Genomic DNA, 22,367 nt, shown 5'->3' on the forward strand with positions numbered 1-22,367 from the left:
TCCCAAGTGGGCGCTCACGGAGATCCCCTCCAGCTCAGACCCGCTCAGCGCCCTCCCCGCGGGCAAACGCGACTTCCTGGTTGGCTTGCCCTTACCTGATATGGCGGACAGTTGCCTTCGGCGGGACTCACTGCGGCTGCTCAGTAAGCCAAGGTAGGGCAATCCGGTTTGCAACCCGCCCCTGCAGCGGAGGTGCTGGCTGAAGCCTAGGGCGCGGCGTGTCCCTGCCTGGCCTGTGCGGCTAGGTGCACTTCAGAGGTTTAGGGGAGCACCAAGGAAGACGAGCACACAGGGCTGTGCCGCTGTGTGCTTACTCCTCAATCCCCGACATCAAGGCTGCTTTTAAGCTCCAGGGTGTTTTTTCCTTGTCCTGTCACCTCCCAGTCCCTGGCCCAACATGATACTGACCAAAGCCCAGTACGAGGAGATTGCCCAGTGCCTAGTGTCTGTGCCGCCCACCAGGCAGAGCCTGAGGAAGCTGAAGCAGAGGTTCCCCAGGTAAGTTCCATCTCTCTCCCCTCACAACCCTTTGCCTGCAGTATTATGACTGGGCCGGCCAGCCCGCGTGTACGAGCCACGTGTCACACATGAATGGGGAGGAGCATGGGTGTCAGGTATTAGATCCAGTATGGCACAAAAGGTTTCTTCTTTCACCTTTTTTTCCCACACAAAACTCTTAATGGATGAGTGCAATACAGCCTCCAAGGCCTTGCCATTAATTTGAAGTCTACAGATATTTGTAGAAAACGTGGTTATGTGCCAGGTTATGGGTGTATCTAGTAGTAGTTGCTTCATAAATGTCCAGTGGTTAATTGATAGATACTAGAAATGAATGAAGGGTTGCAGGTCCTCCCAAAGTGGAAAAACAGATTGTAGATTTCCAATAGGAAACAAGGGAGCCCAGACCTACGGGTATCTCATACTGTTGAGTTGTGGCTCTTACTGTTGATGCAGGTAAGTGACTGCAAGTGTTTCTCAGTCCAGTCGGACTGGTAGCCTAGGGAGTTCTACTCTTGGGTCATTTGCCATTCCAACCACCAGATTTGGGTGTTTCTTCCCATGTGGATACACATTACAGCTGTATTGCATGCTTCCTTCTCTTCCAACAGTTCTCTTTTCAGTGATTTTAGTCTTATCTGACTTTCTAAGAAAGGGCTATCGAAATTATATAGATTTCTCATTTCAAGTTGTGAAAACTTGAGACCCAGACATCACACAGAGAACCTGTTTGGGACAACCAGGTTATCATATTTATGCTTCAAACAGAGAATGTTTACTTTCCTTCTAATTTTAAACTATTAATAAATCTAATCTTGTGTCATTTTGTTTCATAGCAGTAAATATTATAATAATAAAATACAGATTGGATCTCTATAATAATAAAGTACAGATTGGATTATGAGTCTGAGGTCTTAAAACCTCAGTTTTCTGAGGACTTGGTTTTTCTAATCTATAAAGTGAGAGGGGTCTATTTCCAACATTATTCAGATTTAATTTTTTTTTTTTGGAGAGTCTCCCCCCACCCCCCTTATAGGGCGCGTGTACTCGCCAGACAGACGGAGAGAGACAGAGAGACAGAAAGCGAGAAATCACCCCCTGGGGGGATGGTCACGCCGCAATCCCTTCTCCTCCATTCTCCTCTGGGGATCTTGAGCACGCACATACACATGCCTGGCATGAGTTTAAACTGCCGGGTCCAGGATTCTAACCGTGGTCAACTACATGGAAGTCCAGCAACATAACCATTATGCCATCTGCTGGTCCCATTTTCTGGGACGTTTTAAGGTAGTACATACAGTTTGATAGCCTGCCCTCATTGTGCACATACATCACCACTGTGCAGTTTTGCTTTTCTTCCTCCATGTCCTTTTTTTAAATCTCTTTTTCTCTTTCTTTTCTGTAGCAAAGACCTTGTCATCTCTATAAGAAGTAACTAGGTACTTTTTTTTTCAAGAACATGTATGAATGACAGAAAAAGAGAGAGAAACAGCATCCTCAATAGGGTCTTAAAGTCACCATCATCCCCTAGTCTTCAGTTAGTCCTGGATCAATGAGCAATCATATGCTCCACAGTTAGACTTAGGGAGGTCTCCAGTTATGAACTGGGACTCTTAACATTTGGGATTGCCTTAAAGGCTGTCATGTTTTGTTGCTGCACCATTGTCTGCCCCCTCACCCTCAGTATTCTTTCTTCTCAACACTTACAAAATAATTCCCCTGGTGTGCAGCATCATGTTGTCTTGCTTATTCTTTAGTGCTCTTTTCTTTTTTTTAAGAATTATATTATTTAACTTTATTTATTATTATATCATTATTATTTTTCAGTTTGATCAGTGAGAGACAGAGAGAGAGAGAGAGAAAGAGAGAGAGGAAGTGAGAAAGCAAGCCACCAGGTCCGAGACTTGAACCGTGGTCAGCCATGTGGGAGTACAGCGCCTTTAACCACCACACCACTTGCTGGCCCCAAATACTCCTTTCTTTCTTATTCATGATATAAATAGTTCAGGTACTATTTAGGGAATACCTAGGGTACTCTCCTTCCACAGGAAACTATATTTAGAGAAGCCAAATTCCTATCTGCAAAGGACAGGATAAAGACCTTGATAAATTCTAAAAATCATGTGATCTTAGATTTGGGTTCACATTTTTTACTGTGCTACCGGTTTGCCATTTTTTTTTTTTTTTTTTTGAGATAGAGAGAGAGAGATTTTTGCTATAGGGATGTGTGCTTGCAGGAGAGCCAGAGAGAGGCAGAGAGACAGAAGGTGATAAATCACTCCCCAGGAGAGATAGCCACACAGTAATCTCTTTTCCTCTGTTCTCCTCTCTGGATTTTGGGCACACACCAATAGGCACCCAGCATGTTTTAAGCCAGGCCTGGGAAGTGAACTGTGGTCAACTACATGGGAGTCTAGCAATATGACCATTACACCATCTGCTGATCTCCCACCATTTGACTTTATATGATCATTGCAAGGGTCTTGAACAAGCTTTATATTTGATGTTTTATTTTACCAGAGAGTCGGTTAGGTAAGAACCTGGTAGTTCAAAGAGATTAAGTAGTTCAGTGACTTGTCAAATATCTCAGAGATTTTTTTTTAAGAGAGTCTTTTTGCCTTATGGCACATGCACTCACTGGAGAGACAGAGAGAGAGACAGAGAGAGAGAAAGTGAGAAATCACCATCTAGATAGCCATGCCATAATCTCTTCCATTTTCCTCTAAGGGTTTTGGGCATACAAACATAGGCACCTGGTATAAGTTTCAAGCCACCGGGTCTGGGACTTGAACCGTGGTAGGCCATGTGGGAGTCCAGCTAGTACACCTTCTGACCCCCAAAATCCCAGAGATGTTTACTGGCCAAACAATATACTAATCTGCCTTGATTAGTATTAATATTATCAATAATGCCATAACAATTATTTTTAGGCAAGTGGTATTCACATATATTGAATTCTTGACTTTTCCCCCTTCTAGTCTTCTCCCCCCAATGCATAATTAGCTCTTTATAGTTTGTGGAACTTGCTTTACCTCTCTCAACAAATAATAAACATTACTGATCTTTAAAAATTCTTCACAATTTGTTTCAGATAACCAGTAGTATCACATTCGAGATGTGCCACCCATTTCTTTATTGTTAGACATCAAAGGTTTGGTTTAAAAGTTTTTTGATATAATTTAATTTTTTATACACACATTCCCCCCACCCCACACACACACACCATGTCTATTTATTTTCTTATTTTAGACTCTTGGTTGGGAATGACTATATCATAAGTTTGGACTCCAGATACCTTTATAATCCAGACCCCAAGGAACTTTTGTTTATGTGTATTATATCTGTTAATATTTACCAAAATGTAAATTTAAACTGAGAAATTTAAAAATATTAACTTGGAACCAGCAGATGGCATAATGGTTACATCACTGGACTGCCACATAGTTGACTATGGTTTAATTCCTGGACCAGGTGGCTTGAAGCTCATGCGAGGTGCATATGCGTGCATGCCTAAGATTCTGAGAGCAGAATGGAGGAGAAGGGGTTGCAGTGTGACCATCCCCCTGAGGGGATGGTTTCTCACTTTCCGTTTCTATCTCTCTGTCTCTCCAGTGAGCGCACATGCTCTATAGCAAAACTCTCTCTCAAAGAAAACATATATATATAAACTATTCAAAAAAGTAAACATAGTACTTAAAATGTTTTGATAAAGACTTTTTAAAAAGAATTATTTATTTATTTAATTCCATTCGGTATTATTATTTTTTAATTTGACCAGAGAGAGACAAAGACAGGAGCCACGTACTAGCCCTTTACTTAACATGTTTTTATGAATAACCGTAATTCAAAAAAAAAGTATTGATGAAATAACTTTTTTTACACTTTAATACATTTTATGCCTGTTTTCTTTTTATAATAATTATTTAATTAAATTAATTAATTTATTTTGCTTTCCAACAAAGAACTTTACATTCTAGAGTTTGTTTGTTTGTTTTAATCATAGCCATGCTGACTGGGGGGGTAAATGATATGTCATTGTGGTTTTGATTTGCATTTTCTTTGTGATAGACACTGAACATTTTTTCATATTTTTTTTGGCCATTCATGTCTTCCCAAGAGAGTTTTCTGTTTATCTCATTTGCCTATTTTTTTAACTAGATTATTCACTTTTTTTTTTAAACAGGGGAGCTACTTTAGTTCCCTTTATGTTCTGCTTGTCAACCCCTTCTCTGAAGCAGTTTGCAAATACTTTCTACCATTCTGTGAGTTGTCGTTTCATTCTGTTTATCTTTTTTTTCCTGTATGGAAGGATTTTAGCTCATTGTAATCCCATTTGTATATTTTTGGAATTGTTGCCTTTTTTTGGGGGTTTTATTTTAGAACTCATTTCCTCCTTCAATGTCCCCCATGTAGTTTTATAGTTTGAGGCTTTACATTTAGGTCTTTTATCCATTTTGAGTGATTGTTGTCAATAGTGAGAGATAGAGGAATCCAGTTTCATTTTTCTGCAGGCAAACATCCAGTTCTTTCAGCACCATTTGTTGAAAAGACTTTCTTTTCTCCACTGGATCATTTTGTACCCTTTGTCAAAAATCAGTTATCTGTATGTTTTGGGGTTTATTTTTGGATTCTCTATTTTGTTTCATTGGTCTAGCTGTTTGTTTTTGTGCCAGTACCATGCTGTTTTGATTATCACAGCTTTGAAATATATTTTGAGGTCAAGTAGTGAGATACCTCTTATTTTATTATTTTTTTTATGGTATTGCCTTAGTAATATGGAGTCTTTGTGATTCCAAACAAATTTTATGTTTTTTTTTTTCCTATTTCTGTGAAGAATATTACCAGTAATTTGATCAGAATCACCTTGAATTTATAAATTAATTTAGGCAGAATAATATTGATATTTTAATACTATTATTCTTTGAATCCAAGAACAAGGGACATCTTTCCATTTTTTTGGTATTATATTCAGTTTCTTTTTTTTTTTTAGAGATTTTCACTGTAGGGCGCATGCGCTTGCCAGACAGACAGAGAGAGACATAGAGACAGAAAGCGAGAAATCACCCCCCAGGGGGGATGGTCACGCCGCAATCCCTTCTCCTCCATTCTCCTCTCGGGATCTTGGGCACGCACGCACACGCGCCCGGCGTGAGTTTTAAGCCAACGGGTCCGGGACACGAACCGCGGTCGACTACGTGAGAGTCCAGCGACATAGCCATTACACTAACTGCTGGTTCCCAGTTTCTTTTATCCTTTTTTTAAATAGTTTTCCCTGTAGAGATTTTTCTCTTTGGTTAGGTTTATTCCTGTGTTTTTTATTTTTTTGTGACTATTGTAAGAGGGATGCTTTCCTCAATTCTGCCTCAGTCTGTTTATTGTTAGTGTATAAAAACTATAGGTTTTTGTTTATTTACTTTATATCCAGCAACTGGAGTAAATTCATTTATCACTTCTGTGAAGTTTATCCTGGATTCTTTTAGATTTTCTACATATATATAACCATGTGGTCTGCAAATAGGTACAATTTCATTTCCTTGTTTTGTATTTGAATTTATTATTTTTATTTTCTAATTAATCACTCTTCTCTGATAAAGTTGGCTATAACTTTGAGTATATGTTGAAAATGAGTGCAGAAAGTAGACAACCTTATCTTTTTTCTTTTTTTCTTTTTTTATTTTAGAGAGATTTTTTCTATAAGGCATTGCTCTTGCCAGAGAAACAGAGAGACAGAAAGTGAGAAATTACCCCTCTGGGTAGATGGCTACAATGCAGTCTTTTCTCCTCCATTTTCCCCTCAGGATTTTGGGCACATACACACATGTGCCGGGCATGAGTTCAAGCCTCTGGGCCCAGGTCTCGAGCCGCGATTGGTCATGTGGGAGTCCAGTGACGAAACCATTTCCCTTCTGCTGGTCCTAGAAAGTGGACAACCTTGTGTTCTAGTTTTTAGTGGGAAAACTTTCAACTTTCCCTCATTCTATATGATGTTAGCTATGGGCTTGTCATATATGGCTTTTATTATATTGAGAAATGTTGTATTTAATCAGATGCTATTTCTACATCAATTCTTACCATAATATGTTTTTTTTTATCTTCTCTTCTGTTAATGTGATGTATTACATTTATTATTTTGCATATGTTGAACCGTCCTTGAATCCCTGGGATAAAGCCTAGTTGGTCATGGTGTATAATCTTTTTAATATGTTGTTGGATTCAAATTGCTAGTATCTTTTTGAAGATTCTTAAATCTGTATTTTCCGGTTATGTTAATCTATAGTTTTACTTTTTTGTTGTGTGCTTGTCTTCCTTTGGTGCCCAGATGATGGAGATTGAGTTAGAGAGGGTTCTTTCTTTTTGGAGTTTTAGAAATAGTTTGAGGAGAGGCCACCAGGTGGTGTGGTGGTTAAGATGCTGGACTTCTACATGACTGACTCTGGTTTGAGTCCCAGATCTGGTGGCTTGCTTTCTCACTTTCTCTGTTTATCTTTGTCTTTCTCTGGTTAGCACACATGCCCTATAGGAAATTTAAAATAAATAAAGTTAAATAAATATTTTGGAATGGAATTTTTTTTTTTTTGAGAGAGGTTTTTGCTATAGGGCATGTGTGCTCACCAGAAAGACAGAAAGGGACAGAAAGCGAGAAATCACCCCCCCCAGGGGGTATGGCCATGCTGCAATCCCTTCTCCTCCATTCTTTTCTTAGGATCTTGGGCATGCATGCACACGTGCCCAGTGTGAGTTTAAGCCACCAGGTCCGGGACTCGAACTGTGGTCGACTACATGGGAGTCCAGAGACATAGCCATTACACTAACTGCTGGTCCCAATAAATAATTCTTCAAGAAAGGAAATAATTTGAGGAGAATTGAAGTTAATTCTTTAAAAGTTTTGTAGAATTCAGAAGTGAAACCATCAGTACTTGGGTTTTTCCTTGTTGGAAGATTATTTATTACTGATTCAGTCTTGTTGCTTCTTATGGTCTATTCAGGCTTTCTCTTTCTTCTTGGTTCAAACTAGGAAAATTACGTATGTCCAGTATTTGTCTATCTAGTATAGGTTTTCTAGTTTTTTTTTTCATATAGTTGCTTATTACTATCTTTCCCTTATGATCTTTTATATTTTGGTCATTCTGTTGTAATATTGCCTGTTTCATTACTGATTTTCTTTCTGGTTCTTTTCTCTGCTATTCTTGGTTAGGTTAGCTAATGATTTATCAATTTTGTTTATCCTCTCAAAAAATCAGCTTTTTGTTTTGTTCTTTTTTTGTATCATTCTTTTATTCTCAATTTCATTTATTTCTGCTTTAATATTATTATGTTCTTTTAGTACTCTTGCAGGTTTTTTGTTGTTACTTTTCCAGTTCTTTAATGTACATTTTTAAGTTATTTATTCACTGTCTCTCTATCACTTGGTGCTTTTATTTCTGAGGACTAATTGCTATGAACTTCCCTCTTAGAACTGCTTTCACTGTGTCCCAAAGATAATAGAGAGTTGTGTGTTCATCATCATTGGTTTCAATAAATTTTTTAAAAAGAATTAGTTATTTAATTTTATTTGTTATCATTATTTTTAATTTAATCAGAGAAAGAGCTAGGGAAAATGAGAAAGCAAGCCACCAGGTTTGAGACTTGAATCACAGTCGACCATGTGGGATTCCAGCATCCCAATCACCACACCAACTCCCAGCCTCATTTTCAATAAATTTTAAAATTTCAGTTCTAATTCTTTCAGTAGCTTTGAAGTCATTCATGGATTAATTCTTCAGTTTCCATGTTTTTGTGTGTTTTTAAAGGCTCTTCCTGTTGTTGACTTACAGTTTAATTCAATGTTATTGGAAAAGATGATATATATATATATATAGTTTCTATACTTTAAAATATTTAAAGGATTGTTTTTTGCTCTATTATGTGGTGAGTCTTTGAAAATGTTCCGTGTTAGACTGAGCAAAATGTATGTTTTGTAGTTGTTGGGTGAAATATTCTATAAAAGTCTGTCAGGTCCATTTGTTTTTGGTGTCCTTTAGCTCCTATGTCTCCTTATTTTTTGTCTAGTTGACTGGTCCAGTGGCAACAGTAGATTGTTAAATACCCAATGACTAGTGTGTTGCAGTCTATCTTTCTCTTCAGATCTAGCCATCTTATATGTATTTGGTGCCTAGGTGTTTGGTGCTTAAATATTTATAATTATTATATCATCTTAGTAAATTAATTTCTTTACTATTATATAGTGTCTTTGTCTCTTTACAGTTTTATCCTGAAGTCTGTTGTCTGATTCAGCATCACAAGTCCAGTTTTTTTGTGGTTTCTATTTGCCTTAAATGACTTTTTCCTGCCTTTCACTTTTAATCTGTATGTGTCTTTATCCATGAGGTATGTTTCTTGTAAGCAGTATAGAGACGACTTCTATTTTTAATTTATTCAGTCAATCTGTGTCTTTTAATTGGGAATTTTAATTCATTAACATTCATCATTATTGTCAATATACATGGACTTATCTCTGCCATTTTGTCAGTCATTTTCCTTCTTGTTTTGTGTTCTCTTTTTTTTTAAGAGAGATTTTTGTTTTGTGTTTTCTTATTTCTGTTCGTCTCTGTTTAATTTTTCTGATATAGTATTTCCTTAAGTAGTTCTTGAAGAACTGGTGTAGTGTTGATGAATTTTTTCAGTTTTTGTTTATCTCAGAATGATTTTATTTCTCTTTCTCACTTAAAGGATAATCTCACTGGGTATAGTATTTGTAGCTGAAATTTTTTTCTTTTAGAATTTTAAATATGTCTTCTCATTCCTCCCTTGCCTACTTTATATCTTTTGAGCCAGTCTGTGGTTAGTCTGATTGGGTATTCTTTGTATGTAATTTGCTCTTTTTCCCTTGCCATTTTTAGGGCATCATCTTTGTGTTTGACTTTTGCCAATTTGACATGTACCTTGGAGAAGAGCGTATGTTGAATTTATTTGGTAGTCTTTGGATCTGGTTGTTTGTATGTCTTTCTAGATTCTGAAGTTTTCAGTTTCATGAAAGAGATTTTCTATGCCTCTACTCATCTGTGTTTCTTTGTCTTATGGAATACCCTTTATGCGGATATTTAACTGCTTAGTGATGTCTCAAATTTCCCATATGTTTGCCTCATGTTAAATTTCTTGTCTTTCTTTCTCTCTCTCTTTCTGTTTTTTATTTTATTTTATTTTAGTTTAGTTTGTGGCTTGGTCTAAATCAGAGGCTCTTTCTTCAATATCAGAGATTCTTCTGCATGTCTTAATACTTTTGAAAAAGATTTTGATTTCTTCAATTATATTTTCACCTCCAGACGTTCTGTTTGATTCTTTTTATGGTATCTGTCTCTTTATAAAGTATGTCATGAAATGATTTTCTTATTCCCTGGAATTGATTGTCCATTTTTTCTTACATCTCAGTGAATTTTGCTATGACTCTTCTGAATTCCCTTTATGATAGTTCTGTGATTACCTGTGTTTTATTTTTTGTTGGTGAGGAGTTATTGTATTCCTTTGGGGCAGATATGTTTTTCATATTTCTTGTGTCTCTGTGTTGATTGTTAGGCATCTGGTGGAGTGCTCACTTCTTAATTTTTGGAGTAAATTCTCTAAAGCTAGAAGAGCAGCTGTAGGTCCTAAGTTTGCTCCTGATAAAGTGGTCCAGGAGGGGAAGGAAGACAGTTGTATCTTTCAGAACAGACCAGGACACTACAGCCTGTGCTTGAGACCTGGAGGCCAAGCAACTCTTCAGACCCACATGGAGCCCTGTTCAGATAGTCCAGGAGGGCCAAGAGGCAAAACAAAAGATTACGGTCCTGAGCGGCCTGCGTGTAAGACCCAAGAGCAGTGCCTTTCTCGAGACCCGAATGTGACACTGGGAAGGTATTCGGGGGGAGGGGAAACAACACTTAGACTTGCATGTGGCCCTGGTAAGTTATTCTAGGTGAGATGAAGGACCATCTGCCTTTCAGATCAAAGCTGGGCTTATGTACCCTCCCTCTAATTTCTAGAAGCAAGTGACCCTCTGAACATGAATGTAGCCCTTGGCAAGGTCATCCAGGAAGGGCCAGAGGTAAGTATTTTTGTGATACGATAAAAACATGCCCTGTGTGGTCTGTGTAGGACACACAGAAATAGAATGAGCCTCCATGCCTGGGTATCACCCTTGGAAGGTCATCAGTGAGAGGCGAGAGGGTAACCCATCTATGTGATACTCACCAGAGACTGCACCTGTAGTGCCTGGGGATTCACGAGGCTTCTCAGGTTTGCGCAGAATCCTGTTAGAAGTTAGTTGGCTAGACTGTGCTCTCTAGAATCAGGAGCTGGTCTGGGGGTGGTGCCCTGTGCCCTTCTCTACTCTGAACTTGAGGGGGGAATCTTTGGTATCTTCCTCTCTGTCAGGTGTCCCTCCCCTTTCCATTGGCCACAGTTAGAGTTCAGAGAGGTCCAGAAATGTGCTGTCTATGGCATCATTGGAGGCAGTGGCCATTTCCTGGGATTTGAGTCTGAAGAGAGAAATAGCACAGATCTGCTCTCCTGGCTAGACAGGGCGTTAAGTGGCCAAATTCCTCATTCTCTGTTGAGATGAGAGTGTTCTCTTTTGCAACCTCTGCTATCTCTTGACTATGAAGTCTTGATCATAAATGTAACTTCACCTGCTGGTTGACTCACAGGATGGTGCAGTGCTCTTGCCAGCTTCACATGGGTTGGAGAGGGAGGTCCAGTGTTTTTTTTGAAGCTGTATACTTGTGCATTTCCCAATGTGTATTAGTTCCCTGCCATTGTTCTGTGAGCAGGGTATGCTGGAATCTCCTAGGGTTTGGTTTCAGAGGAGAGTTTCTCTCTTTTTTTTTTTTTTTCCCCCTGGAGGAGATATGGGCAGGAATGTCCTCTGGATCTTCACTGGCTTGATTTCTCTTTACATTTCAAGTGTAAATTATGTGAACCATGGAAGATATGTGTCATGTGCCATCTCTTTCTTGTACTTTGTCAAAAGTCTCCTTTCATTGCTATGTTTGTGGAGGTTGTACATGAGAGGCAGCAACAGCCCAGCTACCCAGGGGCTACAGAGGCAGTGGCAGCTTGGTTCTCCTCTCAGGTAGAAGCCATGCTCCTTTTGTTTTTTTGTTTGTTTTGTTTTTGTTTTTGTTTTTGTTTTTTTTGAGAGGTTTTTGCTATAGGGCGTGTACTCTCACCAGAAAGACAATGAGAAACAGAGAGACAGAAAGCGAGAAATCACCTCCCAGGGGGGATGGCCATGCAGCAATTCCTTCTCCATTCTCCTCTCGGGATCTTGGACACACATGCACATGTGCCCAACATGAGTTTAAGCCACCGGGTCCGGGACTTGAACTTTGGTCAACTACATGGGAGTTTAGCGACAGTCCTTTCGCCCTCTGCCTGTCCCACTTTTTTTTTTTTTTTTTTTAAGCACCACAGGGCAATCCATTTGTCAGAGAGCGAGAGAGAGAGAGAGAGAGAAACACCCCCAAAGGGGTGTGGTTGTGCTACAGTTCCTTCTCCATTTCTGCATCATATTGAGATTTTTGTCCGCACATGCACATATGACTAGTTTGTTTTTCAGCCTGTGGAGGTAAGTATACATACTAGTTGGCCAGGTTCAATACAACTCACTAAATGACTAGGGCTGACCCCCTCATGCATGATTTTTATTATCATGCATTGTTCGTTTGCAGAATGGTGGTTATGAGTAATACATATCTTTCAAATGTTGCTACCTTTCATTATACAATATCAAAAAAATCACATTTGTTAATATCATCACTGTTCTCATCAGAAGTCTGTACAATTTGAAGCTGTCAAGCTTGTGGTGATGGATATGAGCTTTCCAATATTTGAATTTTCTCTTGAAAGCTCAAATTTTATCATTGGCAACAAATGCTATCAGTTGTTTTCATTGAAGTGACAGGCTTGTGTTTATTTTTGAGAAAATGTCTGCCATACTCAAATCTGAATAATCATACTTTGTTCATCATTCATTCAAATAAATGGTGCTTCATGGAAAAAGTGGCTAGGTTAGCTCTCAAATAATCACATATGTCATTTCTCCTGAGAAAAATGATCATTCTTAGATATGTAGCAAATGTGGTTTGCATTTACTACCTATTTTATCATACAGAATGTTAAAAAAAATGTATATTCAAGGGTTGAGAGGGTCAGCAGCTTGCCTGGTGGCTGGGGTGCTGGATCCCATATGGCCAATTCTGAGGTTAGCGTCCTGGACCCAGCAAATTAAAAACATGCAAGGCATGAGGCATGCATGCCCAGAGACCTGAGAGGAGAATGGAGGAGAAGGGATTGCATCATGGCCATCTCCCTGGGGGGGTAATTTCTCACTTTCCCTCTCTCTCTGTTTCTCTCCAGTGAGTGCATGCACGCCATGGCAAAAACTTAAAAAAAAATATTGAGGCATACTAAAATTAATGTGACCGTTATGTAAAACTTTCTTTCCTGCAAGTTTATGGTGGAGAACAGTATAGTGACCACTGGTACAGTCGTAGTACCCTGGTCTTGATTTGTGCTCAGTGTTGCCCAGCATTGTTTTTGCACCATATCTGCAAATGTCATTATAGGGGGAAAGACATATGTCTTACTATTTTTATAAAAAATTATTTTGATCTTGAGACCACCAGGTGGTATAATGGTTACATTGCTGGACTCCCATGTAGTTGATTAGTAGTAGAAATCACCCCCCAGGGGGGATGGCCATGCCGCAATCCCTTCTCCTCCATTTTCCTCTTGGGATCTTGGGCATGCATACACATGTGCCTAGTGTGAGTTTAAGTCACTGGGTCTGGGACTTGAACTGTGGTTGACTTCATGGGAGTCCAGCGACATAGCCATTACACCAACTGCTGGTCTCAGAATTTGTTTTTTTTTTTAATGACAGATGATAATTTATTAAAATAGTTGACTTAGGCATCTGCAATGGTGACTTCAATTTCAACTCCTGGTTCAATACTGATGGAAGTAATCCATTTAACAATCTCAAAAGGACTGTGCAAATCAATGAGTCACTTGTGGATTCTCATCTGGAAACGATCCCACATCTTAGAACCTTCAGCACAAGGTGTTTTTCCTGTAGTGACTCTCGGAGTCTTGGCGTCCGACCTGGTCCTTTCACCTTGAGATCCTTTTCCTTTGCACCTCTGATTAAGTAAGCACACACTTTTTCCAGGAACTTTACATTGTGGCTGGTTCAGGTAATTCTAATTCAGTGAATGGCCACCTCTAGCTCCACGGGTGTTTTTCCAGGATATTTGAAAGCCATGGCTGTGGTGCAGCTTCCTGACTGACTTGGTCCTTGGCGATAGGAACAGCGGTAACTCAGAAACAGAGCAGGCTGACTGAAGCTCCATGCCACCTGTGTGTGCTTCTTCCACAAAAAGAAGCATAAAATTTAATTTAAAAACAAAGGACTGTGGATTTGTTGCAAAATATGAAAATGTTTACATGGATCAGTGGATTGTAGGGCTATAAACACATAAGCTTTAATCATCAATTGAATATGACCTAGATATCAAACACTTGCCTTGACTTAAATACTCTAATATTTAATAGCATTGAAAGAAGAAACAGGGACCAGTGAATGGAATAATGGCTATATTGCTGGACTCCCACGTAGTTGACCGTGGTTTGAGTCCCAGACCAGGTGACTTAAAATTCATGCTGGCGCCTGTGTGCATTTGCCCAAGATCCTGAGAGGAGAATGGAGAAGGGACTGTGGTGTGGCCATCCCTCCCACCCCCATCTGGGGAGATGATTTCTCACTTTCTGCCTTTGTCTGTCTGGCGAGCATACGTGTCCTATAGCAAAAATCCCTCTGTCTTAAAAAAAAAAAAAAATCTTGTTTCACTGAGTTTTAAAAATCATGATAAAGCATTGCAGTATATAACTAATACTGAAGGGCTTGCTCTACTTAATTGATAGATTAGTCTTATTGGCTTTGTTTCAATTAAACTGAGAGTTGGGTCTCAATTTGTGGCCCATTTTCCACAGTTCTGTTAATGTTGTGGTGGACCTAAGTTCCAGAATAATGAGTGAAAATAGCTCATGAAGGGAGAAAAAGCCTTTTATTGAACTAGAAATTCTATTTGTGGTTTTGTCAAAGAAATGCAATTAATTTACATGACCTTCAAAAATTGTTAATTCATACACTCAGTATAAATACCTAGGGATCTTTCTATATTGATCATTAATGTAGGTAGACATGTCTAAGAAGAGCATATAATTATTTTGTATATTTTCTTTTCTTTTCTTTTCTTTTCTTTTCTTTTCTTTTCTTTTCTTTCTTTCTTATTTGCCAGATGGCACAAGCACTTACCAGGATGACAGAGAGCCAGAGAAAGGAAAAAGGAGACAAAATTAGCACCTTACCAATGGGGCATGGTCACACTGTGATCCCTTCTCCATTTCTCCATCCTATCAGACTTTTGGGCAGGTATACACATGCATTTGGCATATATTTTTAAGCCTCCAGGCTGGGATTCAAACTCCATTCAGCTACGAGGGATCTTGCTTCCTTAGCCACCTAGCTCTGGGGCTGGCCCTAAAACTGTCTTTTTATTCAAGGGGGAGATTTTCAAATGTTTGATTCAGCATATTTTCCTCCTTTCCTCTTTTGCTATCATATTGCTTATACTGTAAGCTAGGATACCGTGGACACACTAAAGCTACTAGCTGGAACTTTTAACTGGTGACAATTCTCCATTTCTTTTCTTTTTTGGCCAGAGGGTGTGCTCACCAGAGAAAGATAGAGTGTAGAAGAGACAGAAGGCACCCCATAGTGGGGTGAGGTCACACTGCAATCCCTTCTCCTCCATCTCTCCACCCTTTTGGGATTTGGGGCATGCACACACACACATGCTCAGCATATTTTTCAAGCCACTGGGCTAAGACTCAAACCAGAGTATGCCATGTGGGATACAGCTCCTTTAGCCACTAGGCCATGTGACTGATCCAATAACTCTTTATTCCTTAGAAAAATAGAGCATACAACTGGATCCAGGATTGTTTGGGCCATGGTTTGAATTCAAAGTAGCACAATCTATACCATTAAAATTTGTGTATATTTACTGGGGCCAGCAGGTGGTGTGGTGATTAAGGTACTGGACTTCCATGTGGCTGACTGTGGTTCGAGTCCTGGATCTGGTGACCTCCTTCCCGGTTCCTCTCTCTCACTCTCTTTCTTCTTCTGTCTCTGTTTCTCTCTGGTGAGCACACATGCCTATAGTAAATTTAAAAAATAATAATAATAAATAAAATTAAATAAATAATTATTTAAGAAAAAACTTGTGTATATTTAAGAGGGTATACATGCCAATAGTAATTCAGCCCTATTTTGGACACTTTGGGGAGCTGATACCTGCTTAACCTTTTTTTTTTTCTCCCCTTTCCACCTCTACCATTTCAAGAAGCATATATTTATGACTTAATATTTATTTATTATAACTCAAAGATTCCTTCCTGCCAAGGAATAGCAGTATGGTTTGTCACACTTTCAGGTGCTTTCTCTTGGCCTGAGAGGGGTGACAGTTTCTTTTCTTTTTATTCTAGTATCAGGACAGCTAAGGAAGGTTTTGTTTTGATTCCACCTAGTGTGGTCCTCAAACTGTGACCTGATAACTGGCAGCTGGTTGAGATACGTACAGGCTTTGAAATCTCCCCTCCCCCAAGTAAAATGTTAACATTTTTTGGACCTTATTTTGTGCGTGTTTGAAACATTGTGAATCAGTTGCTAAAAATTGTTTAAAACCATCAATCTTAGAGTAGTAACTTCAGGACCATGAGAATAAATATTTTGAAATGAAATGTTTTCAAGTAGAAGAACAAAGTAGGGTAGATTCATATCTTTTGATACTGTTGTCCAGTCAAATAAAAAAGCATGAGATTTCTTCCTAATCAAATGCTGGCCCCTGCTAACTGGGGCAGTTCTGTGAAGGTTTTTTTGTTTGTTTGTTTGTTTGTTTTTTTTGTTTTGTTTTGTTTTGTTTTTTTCCCCTGAGATTGTCCTGGAAGCAATAGTCATGTCCAAAACTGATACTTAAAATATGTGCTGCCTTGGCGTGTCAGCAAGTGGCATGGAGATTAAGGCACTAGATTACAAATTTGGCTACAAATTTAAGAGTCCCAGACACATCGGCCTGAAAAAATCACACCAGGGAGCCAGAAGAGGCACAATGATTAAGGCACTGAACTATCATGTGGTCAATGATGGTTCAAGACCTGAGCCCAGCAGCTTGAAGCTCGTGAGCACGTGTGTGTGCGTGTGTGTGTGTGTGTGTGTGTGTGCCCAAAAATCCCTAGAGGAGAATGGAGAAGAGATTGTGGTATGGCCATTTCCCCTGGGTGGGGGGGTTCTTACTTTCTCTCCCTCTGACAAACACATGTACCCTATAGCAAAAATCTCTTCTCAAAAAAAGAAAGAAAATCATTCCAGGTATGTGTGCATGCATGCCCCCCCCAAAAAAAAAAACAGTACTGAAAGTTGTCATTTCTCCCTTGTACTCAATGACCAATGCAAAATATTTCTTTTTCTTTCTTTTTTTACTAGTATTAAGACATGTCCTTTGTTTTAGGAACAAGAAAGAGTGAGATATAAATTCAGATGTTTATTCTCTCTTAGGAAATACTAGGAGGCATAGCAGAGCCTTGATATTTATACGTATTATCACTTAAGACTTGAAATTCCCCAAATTCACAGCTAGCACTAAATAGGATGGCAAAGATCTACTAACTGTTGGGACACAGGTGTTTGGTTAAGCTCACATATCAGCTTATTGGCTTGCTTCTTCCTCAGATCTGCCTAGCACTATAAAAGATCCTGATTGACACTCAGCAAGTTTAAGAATTAGTTCATCGTGGGTACTTGTGAGCTTTCTTAAAGAGTCAGAACCAGGTATGTGTAATTTAGGAATATTTCAAGATAACTAGAAATGCAGGGCAGGGACGTTTTCTGGTTTGACATTCATGCCTGCGGCACACCCTAGCCTTCTAAGATTCCATAGCTTATAGCATGGTGACTAAGACTCAGGGACAAAAAAGGCTCTTGTAGGTTGTCTCCATTGAAGATCAGATCTGGGAAGCTAAAGCATCTGATTTGAATGTGTCTTCTTACAATTATACAGGAAATTAGGTGGACGATTTTTTCTTTCAGTCTGCAAGTCTCTCAAACTGATACCATCTTTGCTTGAAGTACATCACACTGCTGTTTGTTTTTGCTTAATATTGGTAGGCAAAGCTAATAAAATTTGAAATTAACTTATACTTCAAGCCCCATTTAGCTAAGATAGTAAATGGACTGGGGATATGAGAGACTCTTCAGTGTATAACATTAAAAAAAATCCCACAGACTCTTACAGACTATATATAATAGATAGCTCACTCACAGACATCATTTCCTAATGGCCAAAGTTAAAATGATCTAGTTTCTTATTTTCTGAGGCCAACTAAAATATATATAGAGATAAAAATGCACGTAACTCAAAATTATAACATTTTGATTTTTTTATTCACATTTTTGTATTTTTTTAATTTCATTTTCTTTTATACATTCAATCACATTATTATTTGGCTTACAAAATGGATATTTCAACAGGTGAACATTTCTCTCTAGTACAGTTGATAAAACTGCAAAATTTCTTCAACAGATAATACCACAGTTCTTTGTGCCATTAATGCTTTGCCTCCCTATTTTTCTTCTAAATGTCCTTCCTCAGACCCTGCTCTTTCACACACACTATAACTGGTATTTACAACTATAAAGACTGCCCCAGAGGGACCTGCACACCTCTTTTAGTATTTGAGCTTTAGTGTCTTATAGAACAAATCAATGTTGGATCAAGGTAGCAGTTAGAGGTTATCTGGTCAAATCTGTTAATATTATAGATGTTGAAACTTAAGGAGTGATTTGATGACATTTCCACATCTGGGGGCCTGCAGGTTGCATGATGATTAAAGGTGTTGGACTCTCACCTGGCCGACCACAGTTTGAGTCTCAACCTGGTGGCTTTCTTTCTTTCTCTCACTCTGTCCCTCTCTGGTCAAATTAAGAAAGAAAAGAAAAGAAAAGAAAGGAAAGGAAAGGAAAGGAAGGAAAGGAAAGGAAAGGAAGGAAAGGAAAGGAAAGGAAGGAAAGGAAAGGAAAGGAAGGAAAGGAAAGGAAAGGAAGGAAAGGAAAGGAAAGGAAGGAAAGGAAAGGAAAGGAAGGAAAGGAAAGGAAAGGAAGGAAAGGAAAGGAAAGGAAGGAAAGGAAAGGAAAGGAAGGAAAGGAAAGGAAAGGAAGGAAAGGAAAGGAAAGGAAGGAAAGGAAAGGAAAGGAAAGAAAGAAAAAAGAAAGAAAGGGAAAGGAAAGGAAAGAAGAAAGAAAGAAAAATGAAAAAATAATTCTAAATTAAAAAAAAAATTTTAAAAAAAGAAAGAAATTTCCACATCTTGAGAAATGCTCTTCCTGCTCTTCAGTGACAGATCACAGACTCTCCTCCCTCCAGGGTCTAGCCAGTGTCAACAACAAGGGAATGAATGAAGCTGATATGACTGAACTGTGACACAGTGAAAGCACAGTCCTGTGCCCTAACAGGGCAACCGCCACATTATGTCAGCCATCCGTTGCCATTCAGGAATGTGGATCCTGTGCTGCAGTTATCTCTTTAGAAAGCTGTTGCAGATATTATGTTTTTAAGAAAAAAAAAAAACATGAGTTTTAAATGTTGTCAATTTGTTTGAATTTTTAAAAACACCATGTGGGCCAACATTCCTGGCCAAGCAGAATGAATGAGTCTGGGGACTCAGTTTGGCACACAGCCAGTGGGTGCTCGAGCTGTCTCTTTCTAGCTTGTGAGAGCTGATTGTGAGCATCTTTTCCAGACTTTGCAAACTGTGACCTCACATTGATAGCTTAAAATTTGTCCACAGTTGGGGCCAGCAGGTGATGTGGTGGTTAAAAGCACTGGACCTCCACATGACTGATAGCAGTTCAAATCTTGGACCTAGTGGCTTGCTTTCTCCCTTTCCTTCTTTCTCTCTGTCTCTCTCTGATCAAACTGGAAAATAATAATAATAATAAATAAAGTTAAATAAAAATAATTCTTGAAAAAATTATTTGTCCACAGAGGGCATCTTTATGCCACATAAATTGACAAGGTGCAAGCCTGGGCTTGCTCCTTCACCAATCCCTGCGCTCCACCCCCAAGGGCATTTGTTAAGCTTCACATAACCACCCATACCACCTTGAGGTGGAGACTTTTGCACTGCACATTATGGCTCAGTAGCACTTCTTTTACAGAAGTTTCTTAACCCAATGTGTTCTGATTTTTATAGCTTTTTTCCTGAAAAGGGCCCAGACTATATTATCTGTAGCTCATTTATTCCTCTAATATTTTTTCCCCTCATGTTTTTCCCAATAGAGTTTGTGTGGAAACTAGAATTCCAGTCTTGTACCTTAGCTGTACCTAGTACGTTGTAGTGTTCTGGTATATTTGATCATGGACATTTGACTGAACTGAACTAAGAAGATGCGGCTTGATTTTTAAAAGAGCCGATGGGGTTGCTGGCAGGTGGCATGGTGGTTAAGGGCGTTTTACTCCCACATGGCCGGTAGTTGTCCGAGGCCAGAACCTGGCAGCTTATTTTCTTACTTTCTCTTTCTCTCTCTTACTCTCTCCTGCTCTGTCCCTCTCTGGTTAAATTTAAATAAATAAATAATTTAAAAAAAAAAACAATAGGTATGTCTTATTTTAGAAAATTAATCCTTTCAAAATAGATTAAATAGCTAAACTTAGGTGCATTACACTGCTTCTTCAATTTCTGTAGGAATTGGGAAAGCTCCTTTGGAGGACCAGCAAATGGTGTCATGGTTACGTTGCTGGAGTCCCATGTAGTCGACCATGGTTCAAGTCCCAGACTCAGTGGCTTAAATCTCACCTGAGGAGTGTATACCTGTGTGCCCAAAATCCTGAGAGGAGAATGGAAAAGGAATTGTGGCCTGACCATCACCACCGGGGGGTTGATTTCTCATTTCTGTCTCTCTCTGACTCTCTGGTGAGTGCACATGCTCTAAAGCAAAAATCTCTCTCTCTCTTAAAAATATATATAAATATACCCAAAGGTTTATTATGTCAGAAATTGTTTCTAATGAAACTTCAAGCTTAGGTGTTACATTTTCCATCAACAATTACTCCAGTATCAAAACTAAATAAAGCATCTCTGTAAGTATAATTTTAAAAAGCAGTGTGAAGATACCAAATTGATTACAGTTTTTCTGCTACAATTTTATGAAGACTCCATTAATATGTATTTAGATGTATTTCTTTTCTGTAACTCAAGTGTCAGTGATAATAGAGTGACAACAAACAACTAAAACAGAGTGGTCAATGAAATGAACAGTACCAGCAAAAACACATGCACTTTAGACTGGTGTATCGGGTTCTGTGTGAGGAGATGCCATGAGTAATTCAGCCCTTTGGTAGTGAGTTTTAGTGTATCGGGTTCTGTGTGAGGAGATGCTGTGAGTAATTCAGCCCTTTGGTAGTGAGTTAGTCAATATTTTCATAACCTGTTCTAGATCAAGAGTGGTTTATTCAGCTCTTCCTGCTTATGGTTAATTATAAATTGATATGAGGCAAAATCCTATTATTGTGCACTCTTGGAGGTGGTTCACATTTTTTTTTAAGCAGTTTTATATATTAATTTAAACAGTTTGATTTTTGGAAATAGATACATCGATTTCGGCTTCATAACTTACCTGCTGAGTAAGTTTCTTCATGCTGTGGTGCCTCAATGTCCTTATTTATAAATAGGAATTGTTAAGAATTTGCAATGAGAGAGCACATATAAAATGATCAGTGCAGCCTGATACTGTGCTGGGTGCTACTGCTGGAGTTATTGTTACCATTATTTATTCAAGGATGCTCATTGCATTGGTACTTATGCGTTCATGATTAACTCAAAACATTCGAACTGAAAAGATTTTGCCTAAACCCAGCTCTTTTTTTTTTAATTTAAAAAAATTTATTTATTTACATTCATTCACTATACATCATTACAACATACAAAATGAGATTTCCCATCCAGAATACACTGTATATTGTCTCAATCAAGCACACCAACATACATATTATTGTCAACCAAAAATTTTCCATTTCTTGTTTCCTGTATATTTTGCGCTTTTTTGCCATCCTTGATTCCCTATCTCTCACCCTCTGCCGTGTCCCATCCTCCTCCCACACTGTCCCTGGTATCCATGGTTGCTTTCTATGCCTTTTCCCCCCATTTTATTGATTAGCTAATGAACTTAATCTAAATATTTCCAGTAGCAAGCTGGACTGATATATATACATCCATGAACACAAGTCTGACTTTAGGCATAAACCTCATTGAATAGAATGAACATACTAGAAAGTATCACCTAGCTGGGGCTGTATAGCTTATTGCAGTCATCAAATGTGCATTGCTTTTAATTTCAAGAAAAAACAGTTTTTGTGTGCTTTTTTTTCCTCCTGAAACTTTTTAAAAATTAATTAGTTTACATTCATCGCCTAAGCATCGTCATAGCATACAAAATGTGGTTTCCTATCCAGAATATACTGCATAGCAGCTTAATCATGCATGTTATCATCAATAATTTTCCATTTCTAGTTTCTAGAAATTTTTTTTACCCCTTTGTTTGTCTCTCTGCCCTTTCCCACTGTCTTCTCACACTATCTCTGGTGTCTATAGTTGTCTTCCATTCCTTCCTCCCCAACATTTTATTGATGACACTGTTTCTTAAATAATCTACTTTCAGTAGCAAGTTCAGCTGGTAATTTCAAGGAAAGCAGTTTTGAATTGGTAAGGAAATTTGCTTAAAACTTAAAGCCTGGAAA

General features: G+C 38.6%; 1 protein-coding gene across 3 annotated transcripts in view; it reads left to right on the forward strand.

The window, feature by feature from the left end:
* The first annotated feature begins 103 nt into the window (after nucleotides 1-103).
* CDIN1 (CDAN1 interacting nuclease 1) overlaps nucleotides 104-22,367 on the forward strand; it is a 255,247-nt gene continuing 232,983 nt past the window's right edge. The window contains exon 1 of one of the 3 annotated variants that reach the window (XM_006141702.3): nucleotides 104-498. In XM_006141702.3, the coding sequence (XP_006141764.1) occupies nucleotides 398-498 (101 nt within the window). In that variant the 5' untranslated portion in view covers nucleotides 104-397. The remainder of the gene's footprint in view (nucleotides 499-22,367) is intronic. The other 2 variants (XM_006141701.3, XM_027765600.1) reach the window with 2 other exon arrangements.

The sequence above is a fragment of the Tupaia chinensis genome, unplaced genomic scaffold, assembly GCF_000334495.1.
Source record: "Tupaia chinensis unplaced genomic scaffold, TupChi_1.0 Scaffold000062_1, whole genome shotgun sequence".
In the NCBI taxonomy this organism is placed as follows: domain Eukaryota; kingdom Metazoa; phylum Chordata; class Mammalia; order Scandentia; family Tupaiidae; genus Tupaia; species Tupaia belangeri.